We start from the raw sequence: 20298 nt of genomic DNA on the forward strand, positions 1-20298 counted from the left end.
ACTTTGTAAACCATCAGCTTTAAAGATATCTGATCTTCCTTTGCAAGTCTGGCATTCAGCCCTCAAGGATTTGCACAGACAGCCATTGATCTGGGCCATGAAGAATGCCCCATGATGATGGCTCACATTAGAGAGATGGGCACACATCTTAGGTTCCAAAATCCACAGATTCCCAGAAAGAAATATACTGCTACGGTTCTCATGGATACTTCTATTTGAAACTCAGGTCAAGACTTCCTTCCTACCTCAGATCTGCTTTCCTTCCCTGTCTGTGGTTTCCATTCTCTCTACTGTTCAATAGTCAAGTTAAGCAGTGATGAAGAGGTAGAGCAATAACAGTAACAGGAAGTGTGGTGCTCCCAGAGGAGGCGGTCTGTTCCAAGAACTGTTATGATACTTTATTCATTTAGGTCCTGTATGAAATAGGTGTAGCTATTATAAATTTTGGTTTTTCAAATGAGAAAACTAAGAGATAGAGAGTTGTGTAAGGTTTGAGAGATCACAGAAGTAAAGAACAAACTTAAGGCTGGAGCCCAGGTTGGACTGCACAGCTCATACATATCCACATCCTCCTGAACTCTAGGGGCATTTTAAGCATATAAATAGAAAAGATCAAACAAGCATTTATTGTCACTTACTGTTTAGTGACTAACATGATCCTTTATATAAACATTTTTATAAAATCAACAAATGTTTCAGACCATTAAAAGTGAGAGGCACAGTGAATTATCTGAATTTAATTTTGCCTATCATGACAGACACAAAGATGTTCAAGATTCCCTTTTAAAAGTTTGTATGGACAGTTCTAAATAAGCAAACTGCATGATGCCTTACTGAGACTCTAATGCTTCTTAACATTGCCTAGTCCCTGCAGCAATCACTAGTTCCACCTGCATGCAATTTGCCAGCCCTCGTCTCCCATGTCCTGTGCAGGATCTGCTGTGTTTAGAGATGGACAGCTCTTGTGAGGTAACAAAGGCAGCACTGTCACCTACTAGTTGACAAAAGGTGCCTCTGCATGCACTTAACACATCTAAGTCAAGTTAGCTATGAGCAGTGAAAATTTATAAAGAAGTGTCTTTTGTGAGGCATAAGTTAGTTTATATCATGCCTAGCCTAGCCTTGTTGAATGGGGGATTTTGTACAAGCAGATAGCTGAGGAGGAGGGAGAATGAGGAATTTTGTCTCTTGTGAATTCCCAGGTATGGTGGGAGCACATGACTTCAGCTCAAGGTTTTGTCTCATCTCTGATGACATAGTTTTGTTCTTCACAGTGGGTAGGATTTCCAGAGTCCAGCATTTTAAATGACTGTTTTGTCATGAACCAGTTTACACACCCATTCTGTGAAAGAACTCCAGTTCTCTTTGACATGGATCCTTGTTACTATCAAGGTGTTGGCAGAATTGGCATAACTTCCAATTCTATTCCACTTGGCTTGGTGGCTTTTGCAGGCATCAAGTAAAGCAGATTTTTCCAAAACCTTGAGTTGTATGGAAGAGACTCTTGGGCCTTCCACTTCAAAACTCTGTGTGATTTCAAAAGCTTTAATGATTGAGGCAACAGCGTAAAGTTCCTAACAGGCATAAATTCAATGAGGATGACTTTGATCTTCCTTTCTACTAGTGCTTCATGGAGTCCGCTCTCAAGTTCAAACCTAGCTTCGTTTGACATGAACGTTTCACTCAGGATGATGATAAGCCTTCGGCTTTTCTGTATCAATGAGTGGATTTCCTCAACAACAGCTGGAATAATCAGATGTCATTAATTTAAGCAGACTGAAAGTTTAGTTATGCAACAAAAATTTATTTTATATTTTTGTTTTTACATTGTTTAACTTTTAGCTGTACCATGTTTTCTTTAAAATAAGCTGTTTATCCCTAATTTTAGCTGCCAAGAAAAATGATCATCCACATACCAGTAAAAGTGAATATCTACTTAGCAGTTACTGTTCACCAGCTTCCGTTTAAAGTTTTGTGTATGCTAATTTATATAATCATCAAAATAACTCTATTAAAAGGTATTGTTTTCATCCAGGTTTACAGCAAGGAAGCCCAAGCACAGAGGTATTAAGCGATTTGTTGGTGTCATACAATTGTAGTAAGAAACTTAATCAGAAATTAAGCCAGAAGAAGTATGTTTCCATATCCATTACACCTCTTGCCACTTCTCCTTTGAGGAGAAGCCTGCTAAAATGAAAGATTTTCATTTTATGAACAAACAATAAAATCTAACCTATACCAGTCATTTTATTTTTTTAGATCAGAAGTTGGTAAACTTTCTGTGCAAATGATCAGGCAATAAACATATCAGTCTTTGCAGATTATCTTGTCTTTGTTCCAACCACACGTTATGCTTTTAGAGCTCATGGCCCCTCCACAGGAACTGTGTAAATGAATGCATGTGGTTTTGATTCACTAAAGGTGGTTAGTCACATGTGTACTGCAAGTGGCAGATAGCGAAGCTTTCCCAAGACCAGAGAGATTTCAAGCAAAACTAAATATAACTCAACATACAAAAAAATCTTAATTTTCAGTTAAGAATTTGGAAGAAATCCATTTCTAAAATTATTCCTATGATATGATGGTAATGTATTAAAACTAAAGCAAGGCATGGGTACATGCTTTGGAAATAATGAGGTGGCTTTTGTATGCTAAAAGCTCCACAGGAAGAGAGATGTGTTACCCACATCTCACAATGGGGTTTACTTCATAACTGATGAGAATCACCAATAATTTCCATTTATTTACCTTTTTCAAATCTCACATTTTCTACTTTTACTCTGTCATCAGTATTAGAGCCATATAAAACAAGTATTTCCTAATAAGAATTGTCTATTATCATAGTCCAAACATCACATATTAAATTATAAAACAAAGCCAGGAATAGTGTCTCACATCTTTAATCCCAGGATTTGAAAAATCACTGAGAAGAAGGATTTCCTTGAGTTCGAGGCCAACCTGTACTACAAAGTGAGTTATAGGTTAGCCTAGACTAGAGACCCTACCTCAAAATACCAATAAACAAACAAATAAACGATTCCTTAGAGCAAAATTTTTACTGTAGGTGATTTAGTGCCTCATAGTTTTATCAGCTCTGGATTTGATCCTGAAAATAAAATTCCCACATTTTCTTCTGCTTAGGGAGCTAGGCCCATGATGCACAGTGAAGAGAGCTAAAGAGGAAAGACAAGAGTTATTTTTCTCACTATTGATTATTGTGAAATAATAAAGTATCCATTAACCAGACTGACTTGAGTAACAAATTACAACTAACTATAGAACTCTTTCCCCTGGAACAGACATGGTCTAGTCACTCTACCATGAAAGAAGGTGGGACTTATGAGGCCTCACCAATCCCTGGGAACTAGTGGCAATTAATGGTTGCTGGGTAAGGGTGGTGATTCATTCTCCTTAATGCCCTCTACTAACAAGTTGGGGGGGGGGTGCCCAGCCTGAGTGGGAGGGGGATAAGAGAGAGTAATTAGGGGTATATAGCATTAAGATATATGTGTGCAAGAAATTGTCAAAGTACAAATAAAAAATAAATCAATCTTAGAACCTGAAAAATAAATTAAGAAGTCATTGGCTGACCTGTTAATTTCTTTCTTTCTTTTTTTTTTTTTTAAAACTATGGGGAATTTTTTTAATTTATTTATTTGAGAGCGACAGACACAGAGAGAAAGACAGGTAGAGGGAGAGAGAGAGAATGGGCGTGCCAGGGCTTCCAGCCTCTGCAAACGAACTCCAGACGCGTGCGCCCCCTTGTGCATCTGGCTAACGTGGGACCTGGGGAACCGAGCCTCGAACCGGGGTTCTTAGGCTTCACAGGCAGGCGCTTAACCGCTAAGCCATCTCTCCAGCCCTGACCTGTTAATTTCTAATTCAGATAGCTTGGCATGTTTTTAAGGTAAAAGGATGGTTGATTGACTAATTTTTTTAAAAAAGAAAATGTCTCTACCAGATTTCTCTCCAGCATTCCATTTCTTACCTCCTCCAGGTACTACATCTCTTTCAAATATGCATAATTTATACCCAAAGTGTTTCTCCAGCACCTTTGGTAAAGTCTCCACGGCAAAGGTGTATTCTTCTCCATGCTCAGGATGACACACTCTTAGGTAAGACACAAAAGCATCATATGTTTTGCCATCTAGGAAACAAAGTGGTGTCTTTAAATAGTGGGTAGAGAAAGCTTTTTGAGTAAGAATTTGTATGGAAGTCATAAATAATGAGTATAGAATTGTTGACACAGTTAAATATAGCATTGTCAAATCTCCAGTGTAACCAAGCAATAAATTTGCTAAACTCTTTTGAAGGATCTACTTTAAGACTTCCACCATGGAAGGGTAGAAAGATACAAGACCCCAGTTTGAACACTAAAGAAGTACAAAGACAAAAAAGGCAAAGAAAACCTTAAGAGAGCCCATTATAAGAATGAAAAACAAATTTTACCTTGGTTCATTCATTCATTTCAATTAATTCTTCCACTCCATTATCCCAGTTTCTACTTTCTAAAAGTTTTAAGGATATAACTAAAAATGAGTCTATATACATGTCTATATACATACATACATATATACATATACATATATATGTATATATATATACATATATATACACACACACACACACACACACACACACACACACATACACACATATATAATAGGAGTGCTTGTTGCATTAGGTTAGAAGAAAAGCACAACTGATCATATTTTCAATCATTACAAAAGTCACATATCAAAAGGAAATGATATGATCCATTGAAAGCCTGACAGTGACCCTAAAGTCTCTTCCCACTCACTTCCTGATAATGGCTGAGGAAACAGTTTCAGAAGAAAACATGTTGCCTAAATAACAAAGAGCATTCATTACCATTACTAGATAACTAAAAAATGTTTGCAACCCTCTTTATTTTCATCTAATCTATTGAGAAGACAAAAACATCTAGTTTCACAACTTGAGAAGAGTGAAAAACATCTCAGCAGATGAAAAACAGCACAACACCCAGGAATGAACAAAACAAGCTGGACACTGGAAGAAGAGGAAACCCTAGCAGTAGCCAGGCTTCCAGAAAAGGGCAAAAGTTGAATAATGTCTTAAATGTAACTGACGCTAACTAAGGAGAAGGGTAATGGTGGTAGAATGGTCTATCTCTAGCCCATGGAAATTGGGTAAATAACCAAGAAGTTAAGATTATGCTACATGTATCATCAACAAATTTACTATTGATCTGAAAGTTAAATATGATTGGAACTTTATTAAAATGTAACAGGATGAAGTCATTCTGGGTCCACTTGGTTGAAGTCTCACCTCATTTATGATACATAGCTCAGTCTAATTTCTTCAACAAGATCTAGGCTCACAAAAAATAATAATGCTTAGCCAGGCGTGAATGATGCATGCCTTTAATCCCAGCACTTGGGTGGCAGAGATAGGAGGATTGCCATGAGTTTGAGGTCACCCTGAGACTATATATTAAATTCTAGGTCAGTGTGGGCTAGAGTGAGAACCTACCTCAAAACAAAACAAAACAAAATAATAATAATGCCTTTTGTTTCTAGAAAAAGCTCACCCATGTCTTCCTGCAGTATTCTGATCAGCGGCTTTAGTCAGGATTTACCACTTATATAAAGTAATTATTTAGGTAAAATTTTATATATATATAATTTTACATATATAATATATATAATTATATATAATTATATATAAAATTATAAATATAAATATATTTATTTATATATTTATTAAATATATTTATATATTTATGTATATATTTATATATTATTTATATATTTTTATATATTTATAAATATAATTATAAATATAAAAATTATATATGATTATATAATAATATATAATTTTACATATATATAATAAAATTATATATATATATGTAAAATTTGAAATGGGCATTTTTATAAAGCTTATAGAAATACACACTCATCAAAGGTGAGAAATGTTAGCTAAAAGTAAAACTAGTTATTGATCAGTAACTAGATTATTCTTTTCGATTGCTATAAAATACAACTATTTACTAGACACGTAAGAGCTGGCATCTTTGTTTAACAATGTCACTATATCAGTCCAAAAACAGAGATAAATAAATGAGCACACCTTTCTCAAACCCAAGATGTAACTGTGGGTAAGAAACAGAGAAGGTAATTCTGTCAATCGTCAATCTGGACTTATATTACATGATATATATTTGTTCTTCTACATGAAAAAGAGTGTTTCCAAGTATTAACATCAAATAATTCTCTTCTTGGAATATAAATATGCTAGTTTATGTTACATTTTATATGCAGATAACAAAAGGTTTATTGGCTTTAAAAATTAACCAAGTATGGGTTCATAGTAAGAAATATGATAGCTAATAACAAAAAATATTTGGTCCCAAAATAAGAGAATAACCATTATTCGAATTTATATTTAGAACAGTTAGCTGGAACAATGTTTTTTAAACAATGTATGGTGGATGACTTTGTTTTACTTCTGGTTGATTTTTTTAGTTTCATTTCCAGTCCTTTATGAGCTGATATTAAATATTCTCGGATACTACAGCAATGTCAAGCTGCTATAAAAGTTTTGTTTTTATACTTATGTCTTCATTTTTGCCTTTTCATGGACTGCCCCTGCTCATGAGTCACACTAAGGAAAGTGACTTAGAGCATATTTACAAATGTGTATGCTTAGGGCCATATTGGGGGTTAAGAGTATGAATTGACAACGTATCTGTGAGTCAGGACAAGCACAACTGGAAAGGGGAGAGTATCAGTGGGAAATCAGAAAGAGAAGTATTAGTTTATGCCATTCTAAAACCTAGATGCATGTGCTTTACATGGGTACTGGAGTATCAAATCCTAGACATCAGTCTTTACAAGCAAGTGCCTCTGAGCCATCTCTCAAGCCCCTCAATGCCCATTTTAATAAGAACACTTTTCTATAAGAGCATAGACCACGCAGAAAATACCAGTTAGGGACTTCTCACTTAGTTTCCACATCTCCCTCTGTAGCAAGATCATATACACATACAGGTTGAAAGCCAAGTTGCCTGACTTCACTAGGTGTTTCATGAATTTGTAAAAATCTCAAGGCTAATATGAGAATTCCTTGTATCATGAGGTTAGGAGGACCTTTGAACTTACCAAATCTAGAAGCCAGAATGTAAAGACATACTTGAGCTTTCCACATAGACATACCATGTAATTAAAGTGAAAAGACAAATGACAGCATAAGAACATTGCTAAACTTTCTAGAATGTAAGGTTTCTGTAACTAATGAAAAAATAAATTTATCAGCCCAATGAAAAGAAGAGTCCCAAAGGAGGTGCACTGAAAGGGACACATAAATGAATTAATCAGGTGAAAGGTCGCTTATGCTCTGCCCTGATAAATGAGATGCAAATTAAGATTACTAGAAGATTCAACTGCCTGCCCATCATACAGGCAAAAATACAAAAGATTGTGGGTGAAGCTATCAGAAAACTTAAAGAAAATGAAGTTATAAAATTTGCAGGAAATGGATGGATCTGGAGAGGATTATACTAAGTGAGGTAACCCAGGCCCAGAAAGCCAAATGTCACATGTTCTCTCTCTTATGTGGATCCTAGCTATAGATGACTGGACTTCTGTGTGAATAGGAAGAAAACTCAGTAGCAAAGGTCACTAAGCTAGAAAAGAAATATAAAGGGAAGACAAAGAAAGGGAGGGGGTACTTAAAGAATGGTATGGTATATATGTAAGTAGAAAAATAGATTAATGGGGGTGAAAAGGCCTAAGTGAGGTCAGGGGAAGACATTGAATAAAGGAAAGGTGGAGGGAGGGCTAATCAAAATCTAAAAGGATATAAATAAATCATATGAATCCTACTTTTTTGGATAATGGAACCCTCAGAAGCCATAGATTGTTACTAGAAAATTTTCAGTGCCAGGGATGCAATACCTTCCAGTGAGTTGTTGGCCAGGGAGGTCCCTGATGCCCCCAAAACATTACAGGTCATTGCCGAGGCCCTTGGTTTCCCACCAGGAATAGATCCTATTGCTGAAGACTCCACATACTTGGACTGCAAGGCCACTGAGAAATCCTGCTGGCACTGAGATAACAACCTCCTCCATGTAGACCAGCTGACAGAAAGCTGGAAGAAGCAATTTTGCATGCAGTTCAATGGGAGAAAGAGAAATCACCAGTGAAGATACTCAACAGTGGACAGTGAAAGCCTTATATTTTTCCAGGCCAAATGAGCCAATGGGTAAAATAGTGGCACTTCTGTCATGGTGGAAAACAACTGCCCTCTAATTGGATTGGAGGCCCACTCCATGGGAGGGAATACATCCCTGATGCTGAAAACCTACAATAGGGGTAGTCATTAGCCCTAGGGGTGTAACATCTGCTGCTCTCTGGCTAAATGTATATATTATGCTCATCAAACTGCCCAGTAAGCACATACCCATATATTAGTGCTACTCTCACTTTTGGTTGAGAACCTTCTCTTTTCAGATGGCAATGACCTTGGGATGATTCAGAAGGCATCATGGTGTGGGGAAGAAGTGACAGAGGAGTGCTCAGCACTGCAATATCTCTATGACATCTTCCAAGGCTCAGGATCCATTATGGAAGAAGTGGTGGAAAGAATGTAAGAGCCAAAGGAAGGGTAGGACTCTTTCCAATGTGTTCCTCCAGACACAAAATGGCCTGGATATCCATAATCTCACAGTGTATGACATCAAAATAAAAGAGAGTCTGATTGAGAGGAGGAGGGGATATTATGGAAAGTGGAGTTTCAAAAGGGAAAGTGGGGGAAGGGAGAGCATTATCATGGGATATTGTTTACAACTATGGAAGTTGTTAATAAAAATAAATAAATAAATAAAACAATAAAAAAAGAAAACTTAATTCTAATACTTCAAAGATGGTGCATAGTATAGCAGTGTGGAGGGCAAGTGCCCACATCTATTGAAGTAACAGCTGTATCTGCTTTTTGTATGTCCAGAAATTTCACTGTTGGAATCTTCCTTCAGATAGCATAGCACTCATCTCCCTTATGATAACACAGCACACATCTGAAGCAATGACTGAACCCAGCCTTTCATCACATCTAAAGGAGACTAAATAGTGATACTGTCACAGAAATAAAACACCGAGCCACACTTGATGGACATGATGGCACATGCCTATATTCCCAGGTATTGGGTGGTAAAGACAGGAGGATCAGATGTTCAAAGCCAGCCTGGACTAGATAATGAGTTTGAGCATAAGACATTGTCTCAAAACAATAAAACAAATAAGAAGTCTGAGCAACATTGCAAGCTGAGAGACTTCTTTAAAAAATATGAAAGAATATCTAGGAAATAATAAGGTAGGTTTGAAATTAGTGAAATTGAGTGAATAAACACAAAACTGCTTTGAAAAGGATTGAAGTAAGAATTGATAATAACATTTAGTTGAGTGCTATCAAGATGGGGTGCTGAGTAGGAATCAGAGACACAGAACAGGGATGGGAGGAAGATTTCCTTCGCAAAATTACTTAGAAAGTTTGATTTTGAACTATATGAAGGGTTTTTTTTTTTACCTTATAATCACATAAACACACACACACATAAAGAAAGCAATGGATTAGATGTATTTTTACATTCAGTAATATCTTACTACTTAAAGATTTTTAATAACTTTTCAAAAATACATTTTTATTTATTTGCAAGTAGAAAGAGATCAAGAGAAGACAGAATGGGTGTGCTATTCCCACTTATCAAAAGGAGGATGTGTGCTGTGGTATTGGAAGGAAGATGTATGCTGTTTTATCAAAAGGGAGATGTGTGCTGTGTCATCAGAAGAGAGATGTTTGCTGTCCTATTCCATGGATGGCATGCAATTCAATGTCCCAGTGCATGTTCTGGATAATCTAAGTGGCTGTTGTGCATGTTAAATACAACCAGATAGTTCCTGGGCTTAAGTACCACATGGGACATTTAGAAAGACACCGAGCACATATAACTAAAGAAACAAAGGAAGAAATCTGGCAATGTATAAACAAGCACATGAAGAAACTACACATCATTCTTCCAGGGTGGGGTACAGAAATGTTCTTTCATGGAAAACCTGTCACACAGATAGTCAATCATACAACCAAAATAATATGAAGATGAATATTTCTTTATTGGGTTGAGCAATGAAAGCATAAAATAAAAGTTATACTATAATAAAAAGTTACCTGTTAATGTTTCGTCTCTCTTCACTAAACGTCTATAAAATAGAGCCACGTCAACTTTATAAATGATACACAAAATCACTGAGCACACCACTGCCACTGAGAGGACAACTGCCATGACTATTCCTCCTGTGAACATGTGGCCTGGAATATCAGTCATGCCTACAAGCAAGGAAACAGAAAAGCAAAAAGAAATAGTGAACCAGAGCAATGCTGTCCACATCTCCCACTAACATGTTGGAGTTGTCAACTTTCACCTTCCTGAGAATCAAAGTAACTACCTCCCCCAGGGCTTCTACATCCAGCACAGTTATTCACACTCCTTTGGTTAGTCTGCACTAAGGGTATTTTTACTCCAGCTTATAAATGTGTGCAAAGAAATTCAGAGACCTAAACTAAAAACATGGCAAATCAGTGCATCTGTCCCCATGAAAGTCAGATTTATGAGGCAATAGTGTACAAGGGTGAAAAACGTAGACCTCAGTTAATGGATTGAGCAAACACAGCACATGGCTTTTAAAGAAAGTGTGTTGGACAGAGATCATTTGGGCTTGGAGGCTAGCTGTGTCAGCTAGTTTGCATGGTAGGAGAATTCATGGAGGACCCTAATTCCTATTATCTTCATCTAAAAAAAAATGCACTAACGTCTGAACTTCCTGCTTCGTTTACTGTGGCTGCTTGGAGGATTGAGTAAGACATTACATACAGAGTAGTTACGCAAAACAGAGCACACAGCATGCAAGGTTTCAGCAAACTTTTACAAATGTGCCCTTTGGGAAAAGAGGTACATACCCCAGTCTGAATCTGTCTTTGCTTACTCTGGATGAACTTGAGAAGTACAAATGACTACAAAAAGTAATTTTAGCAAGCATCCAACAAGGTAGTGATGGCTACACTAACATGAACATGTATTTCCTTCGGGTTTTGGTTTGTCCCTGGAAGATTTACTGAATTGACATCATATGGTAATTATTTCTTTACTTTAAACCAAGGCCATTTCACTAAGCCATATTCTAGGCTTTACATTGAGGCTACAGTGAGTGTACACATATAAATTATCTGCTTTATTGTTTATTTTCTAAGAATAGATTCCAATAGCTAGATGACTTCTACATCAAAGGAGACAAGCATTTCTGGGACAGGAGATTCTGGGAAGACAGCTCAGGAGGTAAAAGTCTCCACTACACAAAGCTTGATAACTAAGTCCAGCGATCCAGAGCCACCTGAAGCCCACAGACAAGTGAGCTTGATATTTATAGTGGCAAACTAAGAACCCTGTCTCAAGCAAGGGAGAAGGTGAGAAATGGCATGGGAGGTCCACTGACTTCCACACATGTGCTGTGGCACATGCGCCCACATACACAAAGATGAAATATTGATTTAATTTAAAAAGACATCTGGGGAGGTGGTTCAGTGTATTAAGTGCTTGATGTGCACACATGTTTGGAATGCCAGTACTCACACAACAAAAACAGAAAGATGCTGTGGCAGACATTTGTAATCCAACTATGACTATGAGTAAGAAGGGAGGCAGAGAGAGGAGAATCTGCCAGGAGGTCTGGTGCCAGCCAGCCTGCTCACAAAGGAGCACTGAACAGCGTGAAACCCTGCCTCAAAGGACAGGGATGGTGAGGACCAATACCCCAAATTGTCCTCTGACCTTCACATGCATGACATAGTACACATGCTCCTACAATCACCGACGTGCCCACACATGCTCACATGCAACCCATACTCCAAAATAGAGTGTAAGTGTGATGACCACATTCTTAGCACAGTTTTAAAGATGATTATCTCAGTAAAATCAATTATTCAGATGAAGGAACTATGGTTACTTAATATGCACCTTGAAAATAAGACAGGTTCTGGGATTCCTATATCTTTGAAAAGTTTATGCAATCATGGGTGGGTTGGAAGATCCCATTTCCAAGCCTACATTCTTGAACTCAGAGGAAAAAATGATGAAGGCAGAAACTTCCAGAGCAGGGTCATGAGGGTAGCTGGTGGTGAGCAGTAGTCAGGAAGTTTCAAATATGGTAACAAATCAGCCCATATTAACAACTCTAATAGTCTCTCCCTCACGAGTGCACAAGCCACAGCACAGATATTCACAAGGGGGTAAAAGAAAACACATATACATTTTAATCATTTCACCTGCTCTGTGTGAGTTTCTTGGGTGAGTTTCTTCACTATAAAAGCCTTGCTGGTGAGGATAGAAGAAATAATGGAGAGAGCTTACCATAGAGTCTGTCAAATAATTAAGACTAATGGATGGTAACTCCTAATATCAGTGCCTGAGGGAGGAAACTGTCTTCTCAACAAGTATCCTGGCTGAGAAGCAATGGGCACCCAGACAAGTCAGAGGGGGCAGCTTCTACCTCTGGGGTTCTCCATCCCATCCAAGCCTCTAACCCACGCTGAGGCAGTCACATGTGTGTCTGTCAGCTGCAGTCCCATCTCTCTGCTTGTGCATCTGCCTCTCTGTCTTCCTTTCTGTCTCTCATCTTTTAAAATTATTTTATATTTTATTTTTATTTATTTGATAGAGAGAGAGGGACAGATGGAGAAAAGGAGAGAGAAAGAATGAGCATGTTACAAATGAACATCAGAAACATGTGCCACCTTGTGCATCTGGCTTATGTGGGTCCTTGGGAATCAATCCTGGGTCCTTTGACTTTATATGCAAGTTCCTTAACCACTAAGCCATCTCTCTAGCCATCTTTCTTCTTTTTGTATGTTCCTCTGTGTGTGTCACTACTATTTTTGTCTACCTCTGTCTCTTCCTGTTTGTATCTCCCTATTTGTCTGTTTACCTACCAATCATTTTTTCTGTATGTGTATCTCTGTCTATCATCCTTCTCTCTCTCTCTCTCTCTCTCTCTCTCTCTCTCTCTCTCTGTGTGTGTGTGTGTGTGTGTGTATGTTTATTTCTCTCTCTCTCTTTGTGTGTGTGTGTTTATTTCTCTCTCTCTCTCTCTCTCTCTCTCTCTCTCTCTCTCTCTCTCTCTTTCTCTCTCTGTTTCCTCTTAGTCTCACATATCCTATCTAACTTTTCTCTTCATTTTTGTGGAATCAGTGGCAAAGCCTGGGAAGAAGCAGCAAATGAGTTGTGACTGAAGGAGCTTTGTGCTCTAGATAGACACTTCTGAGCAGCCACTGGACCAACAAGGCCCAGTGCATAACCCAGGAGTAGTCTATTAGGCAAACTTGGAAAACAACTTCCATGGATCACAGTCATCAGTTGTTTACTTGCAAGCTTTGGGTCTGGCCCAAGGAAGGGGTTTCAGTGAATTTCCACTGAGGGAATGAGCACATGCAAGGGTCTCCTGAACCCAGGGGTGTACCAAACTAATTTAGAGGCATTGTACCCATTAAGCTCAGCCTACAGTGATCTACAAATATCCCATAGGTTCTTATGGCCATAAGGAGTAGATGTGCCAAGGCGGCTGTTATTGCTTTCCCTCCATCTTCTCCTACCAGCACCTATGTCACTGTGCTGTACTTGACATCCCTAATCCAGACATGTGGTTTCTACAAAGGTTTGAAACACAACTGTGAGAGCAAATGCATAAGTTCGGTATTTTCATTCTCTGCTTGCAATCATGAAATTGGATTCCAGCAAGGACCAAGCCATTGAATTCTTCACCTCTCAGGAATTTGGTTGGCTGTGGAGACTGAGGAACTGATTGTTATTGCGGCACTGATTCAGCATCTGCCTGCTGTTTCCAGAAATGCCCATATATAAAACTTATATACCTTTTCTTATCAGGATGAAGCTTCTTGTGTCTGTGGCTTCTGGGTTGGTCACTGTGCAATTATATAAAAAATTGAGATTATTTTCTGTAACTTTTTCAATTCTCAAGGTTTTTGAAGCATGTCGCTTGCCTTCTGAAATCCTATAATATTAGAAAATAATTTACAAATAAGTTTTGTTTACGACAGAAAAAAATTTACACATAAGGTGGAATTTATATGTCTAAAATATGCAAATGAGAAAGTTCCTTTCTGGCACGTACTGTCAAATGTGGACTACAATGACCCTCCTGCTCTTCCATGGAGCACCTTCCAGAAGCAAGCCTGAGTCCATCTGGGCAGTGCTACCAATTGCCTACAATTTAAATGTGTACAGGGCCATCAAGCAAAGTTGAAAATCATGAAAATATTCATTCTCTCTCTCTCTCTCTCTCTCTCTCTCTCTCTCTCTCTTCTACTTCTTCCCTCCTAAGTAGAACTACATGGAATTCCTCCTGCACTGTGGACTCTACTAATTGTGGAAAGGCAGTGCTGTTCTATACAGCTTCATTGCCATGATTAAGTTCCTAAACTATGGGGGGCCTATTTCCCTGATGAACTCAGACACAAAGATCCTCCCAAACCAGTTTCAATAACATAACAAAAGCACTATCCACCTTAACCAAGTAGGTTTTATCCCAGGAATGCAGGGTTAGTTCAACATATGGAAATCTGTCAAGGCAATATACCACATAAATATGCTTACACACAAAAAACACATGATAATTTCAATAGTTGCAGAAAAGGCTTTGGACAAAATACAACATTACTTCATGATCAAAACAATGGAGAGAATAAGCATGGACAGTTTATATCTCAACATAATAAAGGCTACATTTAAACCACCTAAAGCCCAAATAAAACTTAATGGAGAGAGACTGAAAGAATTCCAATTGAAATCAGGAATAAGACAGGGGTACCCACTCCCACCTCTGCTCTTCAACATAGCACTGGAAGTTCTAGCTCAAGCAATAAGACAGGAGAAACAAAGGAAACAGATACGAATTGGAAAGGAAGAAGCAAAGTTAGCTCTATTTGCAGACAACACGATTTGTACATAAGAGACCCGAGAGCCCCCATCTCAAAACTCTTAAAAGTGATTAACTCCTTCAGCAAAGCAGCAGGATACAAAGTCAATGCACAAAAATCAGTAGCCTTTCTATATGCAAAGACAAAGATTCAGAGAAAGAAATTAGTGACATTGTCCCATTTTCAAGAGCAACAACAACAAAAAATACCTTGGAATAACATTAAACAAGGATACTAAAGATTATATAATAAAAACATAAAAACAGTCAAGAAAAAAATTGAGGAGGATCTGAGAAAATGGAACAAACTCTCATGCTCCTGGATAGGCAGAATTAACATTGAGAAAATGGCAATCTTACCAAAAGCAACATACAGATTCAATGCAATACCTATAAAAATCCCAACATTTTTCTTCACAAAGATAGAAAAAAATGATCTCAAAATTCATATGGAATAGCAGAAGACCTTGGATGACCAAGCACATCCTCAGTCTAAGAATCACCTCTGGAGGCATCACCATCCCTGATCTAAAGCTACATTACAAAGCCATAGTAACAAAAACAACATGGCATTGGCATAAAAGCAGGATTATAGACCAGTGGAACAGAAGAGAAGACCTGGACTTTGGGTCAAGTAACTATAGCTACTTGAATTCAACAAAGGCCCTAACAATTCAGGCTGAAAAAAAAATGGCATCTTCCACAAATGTTGTAGAAACTGGAGTAATCATGTGCAGAAAAATTTACCTCGATCCACACATTTTGCCATGCACAAAAATCAAATCCAAATAGATCAAAGACCATTTGGAATGGAGGGCAAGGTTGGGGTAGATACACAAAACTGGACCCAAATGCACCCAAATGGAATGGTTATCACAAAATCCTATATCCTGAAAGACAGACTAAAAGGTTGAAATTTCATCAGATCCTTAGAGGGAACACCTGAATCAAAGAGCACTGAAGAGGGAATGATGAAGACTAACCTTAATCTTCTCCTGTTTCTCTCTCTGTCATTCTATCTCTTCTCTCTCTCTCTCTCTTTATATTACCTATTTTTTTTTCTTCCTTCTTTTCCTTGTCACTGGCCTGTAACTCCCAGTACCAGGATGTGGTTAGCATTCACAATGAGCTGTTGATCAGATAGATCTACAAAGTTTCCCAAAAGAAGACAGACTTCTGTCAGAGCACTTGATTACCCACCAAAGGGTAATGGTAAGATTCTATTGCTGAAGATACCATGTGCTGTTGGTACAGAACATGGAGAGACCTGGCTGGAATCTGGAAGAGAGTCAGTCCCAAGAAAGTTAGCTTGTCTAGTGACAGATGGTGCTACATAAGAAACTGGGGGGAAACGGCCACCATCTATCCAAGCAACTCGTGGTCTAAGCTACTCAGCAGCAAACAACCCAACATGATGCTCACTGAAGTGCAATAGCGGCACATAGCCAAGGAGGGAAGGAGGGTAGCCAACTGCTCTTGAATTGGCTGACAGATCCACTCAGTGGAATGGAACGCATAGCTGGAACTAGGAAACAAGTCATAATTGTACCCAAATAATGAGTTAGCTCTCCAGTATCAAGTTCCCACCAATCTTGAACTACAAGAGGGCCTATACCTAATGATAGTACCAGCATGTGCTGTTTACACACTGAGTATGTAGATAACTAGTAAAGAACAAAAAGAAAAGGAAAAAAGCATGCTGAATTCACAGTTTCAAAGGCAAGGCTCAGGCTTTGCAGGGCTCCTGAGCTGCTATGCATGATGGGAACATGGAGTGTCTACATGTTCGGACTGTCTCTCCCTACATGGAAACCTCCAGAATTCAATCATGTGGTCCTCTCTGTGAGGTTCTAATCAAATAAATCACTTTTCAGAGGAACCTCCTCTGGATATCAGAGGTAGTTTAAACTTCCAACCTCTGAATTCCATTTAAAGCACTTTGGGATTATACTTTTGTTGGAATTCAAGTGATAAATCATTTCCAAACAATAACTATAAATTGTTTAGAATAGACACATTTCCATCCAACATGTCCATGCATCCTGGAGATTACTATTTTACAGACACTAAAAATATTACTATTCTCAGAAACTCCAGGCATGATAGAAATATCATTTAATCAATTCACCAAGCCTCAAGCTTCTCAAAGAAATCTAAGACAACAGACTGTTCCAAAATCAGAAAAAAAGAAAGTTCTATTTTTATAATTCAAGCCATTCCTGAATGGAAGAATGTCATTTGTAACTTTTATGGCACATTAATGAAAGTATAATGTTTGACACGTCTTTCAAACTCCAAGAAAGTATAGCCCAGTTTACTATTTTATAAGAAGCTAGGCAAAATTCGATCCTTCTAGCTCTTGACTCAAAGATGTTTTTATAAGATGATGTTACCAATCCTCACTGATCAGCTAAATCCTCTTTTTCAAGCTTAGAGCTTGAAAATAAATGTCTGCATTATCCATTACCTTAAGCTATGACAATTACAATGATAAAACAAATTATAGCTATAATTTAAAACAAATCCAGATACCACATCAATCACTCCAGAGCCCATTATCTTTTGCATTGTGTATATATCATGTGATTTTTTATATCATATATCACAGTCTCTGTTATAAGTTACACATGCATACCAAGTTCTCATTGACTGCTCTTCATGTACATTAGGATGTAGGACATTATCATCATGGAAGTTCCAATAAAAAGTATCATCTTCATTAAGTAAAGCAGAGCAGATGAGCTCTACATCTTTTCCTAGGTGAAAGTTCAAAGCACAGTTTTGAGTTCAGAAACTCAAATTTCCCAAAAGTTTCAGAATAATACAATCAGTGTGTGATAATCAAATGCAAAACATCTATACCTGATAGCAAGATGTCAGAAATGCCTTTTTTTAATTTAAAAACTTCCAGTAACAGCAGATGAATTATATAGCAATGGCAAATCATTACCAAATTATGAACTAACTTCAAATATTCACTTTTAACACAATTATTATAATTTGGGGTAGCTTATGGACTTTATGTTCAATCTAGAACTTAATATACAATGTCAAGCCAATGCTTCACTATAAGTTCTAGAAAAAATAAAATGAATGAATCACATACACAAGTCTACCTGAAAGGTAAAGGCATTATGATTCAGGGAAAACAGGGAGAAATAATTACACTAATAGGGCAATTAGGAAAGAACCCTTCCTAATAGATAAATAGCTACTTTAGTTCTCAGGGATTTATTTGGGTTTGAAATAAGCAGGACTCATAGAAGGAAGAGGGTCCAGTCCAACAGAGCTTCTGGCAATTGCACAGCTTGCAGGAGCATGACTATGGGCCTGGGCAGCATGAGGCTGCAAAGACAGAGACACAACTCCTGCATCTCATGGTCCTGAGGAAAGCATGTGCTCCTAGGCCAGAACTTTATCTTTTTCCACTCGTGATCAAGAGCTTTATTTTGTTTTTGTCCGAGAATCCTTTCTATGACCCTGGGTATGTGGATATACATACATACACATATACAATAGGTGTGCTAGTCAAACATTTATTAATGATAATGAATCATAAATAAACTTATCTTAAAACAATTTTGTATCTACATAATTTTAGTATTAAAGACAAAAGTAAAGTCTCATACTTATGAAATGGAGGTCCTTGTTTATTTGTATATAAAGAATTGAATCCTTTGCACTTGATACTTCATAATATTGGTTATTTCCAGTGGATTTTAGAGTTGATTAATATTGTGATTTAATAATAATTAATTCTCAAAATACCAATTTACATAAATATGTAGTATAAAATGTCAGCAGTATGTTGACACCATTTCAGAAATTGCTGGAACTTCTGTCCTGATCACCAGCCAAAATCTATTTAACAATTTCTTAGGAAACAAGTCAGCAACTCAAACAGAAATTTTTTTAATAAAACATTATAGTACAATACAACCCAAAAGACATAAAATTTGGATACTTATAAGTAATGGTGAGAAGAAAATATTAAAAGTCTTTGTTCTCCATAATTAAACTAGAATGCTTTTATAAGAGCAGAAAGTTTTGTTTGTACAGTAAACGCATTGCAATTCATAGCATTCAGTAGTCTGGAACCTGCACTAAGGTGTTTCGGTGTTTGTTGGTGGGTGGCGTGATGGCATGTGCAGGGCAAAGTGCACATTATGTTATATGTGTAGACCAAGGCTGCAGTGACGTCATGGAATGCCAGAAACACCTTGGATTATTTACTCAATTGATTTTGAAGTTTTTCTGTCATTACACATCCAGAAACCTTTTACTTTTGCCAATTTTTGTGACCTCACCCCCGCCAAAAAAAATCACACAGTTCCATATAGGGTAATGATTCACAGCTTACACAGCTCTGTACTCATAGAAAAAGTTTACCATAAACCTGGTTGCATAATTCTCTCCCAATCCTAGCTATTGGAAACAAAAGGCTGATTAGACATTAGACCTTCATCCAAACTACCCCAGGTCAGTTCTGAGCATAGTTAGTAATCTATGAATTACTTAGCCTTGCTGTGTGTCAGTTATTTATTTACCCTATGAAATGGTAGTCAATCTGCCTTCTTAGAGAATTTAATTCAATGATGTATTTCAATCATGTATCACTATACCTGGTTTAGCATTTTTAGCATATGCAAATTTCATTCTTTCCCTCTTTGTTTTCCTTTCCAAAAGAAATTGCCTGACTAGATATATTAATGCATAAGATCTATACTGACAAATCTTAAAGGTACAGTTAATTCCATCATCATATATGCAAACATAATAAGTCTGAATTAATTCTCACTAAATTTTCACATTTATAAATGACCACAGAGATACTTAGCCACACTCAGAGTAACATAAACCCTACTCCACAAAGGGTAGTTTCATTGTCTTTTTAATGGACTAGCAGTTAATCCATCTAAAAGTGGCATTAGTCAAACAATGGCATGCATTTTCTGTTTGTGTAATGCTTTTTCAATAAATATGTAATGCGTTATGCCAGTCAATAGTGAATCACACCTACCGTTTGGAAACCCAAATAGCCTCTCCATTCATAAATACAGAAACATACCTAGTTGCACTTCAACATAGCTGAACTCTGGTCCCAACACAGCTGGAATTACTTTACTGTGTTCTAAAATTAAAAACAGAAAAGAAATAAAAAATTATAATTACCTTGATTTTCCCTTGAACCAACATATTATAATATGCCCATTCTGTGTAACAAATATTTTAAGATACCATCTCCTCCTTAACCATGGTTATGCTTTCTGCAGTT

The 20298-nt window shown here is 37.3% G+C and overlaps 1 protein-coding gene across 1 annotated transcript in view; it reads right to left on the bottom strand.

Annotated features, from left to right (window-relative positions):
* Nucleotides 1-1387: 1387 nt before the first annotated feature.
* Nucleotides 1388-20298, bottom strand: part of Il18r1 (interleukin 18 receptor 1) — a 45403-nt gene continuing 26492 nt past the window's right edge. The window contains exons 6-11 of the mRNA XM_004651691.2: nt 20092-20154; nt 17659-17779; nt 13960-14099; nt 10207-10365; nt 3989-4147; nt 1388-1743 (exon numbers count right to left, since the gene is read on the bottom strand). Coding sequence (XP_004651748.2) covers nt 1388-1743; nt 3989-4147; nt 10207-10365; nt 13960-14099; nt 17659-17779; nt 20092-20154 — 998 coding nt within the window. The remainder of the gene's footprint in view (nt 1744-3988; nt 4148-10206; nt 10366-13959; nt 14100-17658; nt 17780-20091; nt 20155-20298) is intronic.

The sequence above is a fragment of the Jaculus jaculus genome, chromosome 4, assembly GCF_020740685.1.
Source record: "Jaculus jaculus isolate mJacJac1 chromosome 4, mJacJac1.mat.Y.cur, whole genome shotgun sequence".
Taxonomy (NCBI): Eukaryota; Metazoa; Chordata; class Mammalia; order Rodentia; family Dipodidae; genus Jaculus; species Jaculus jaculus.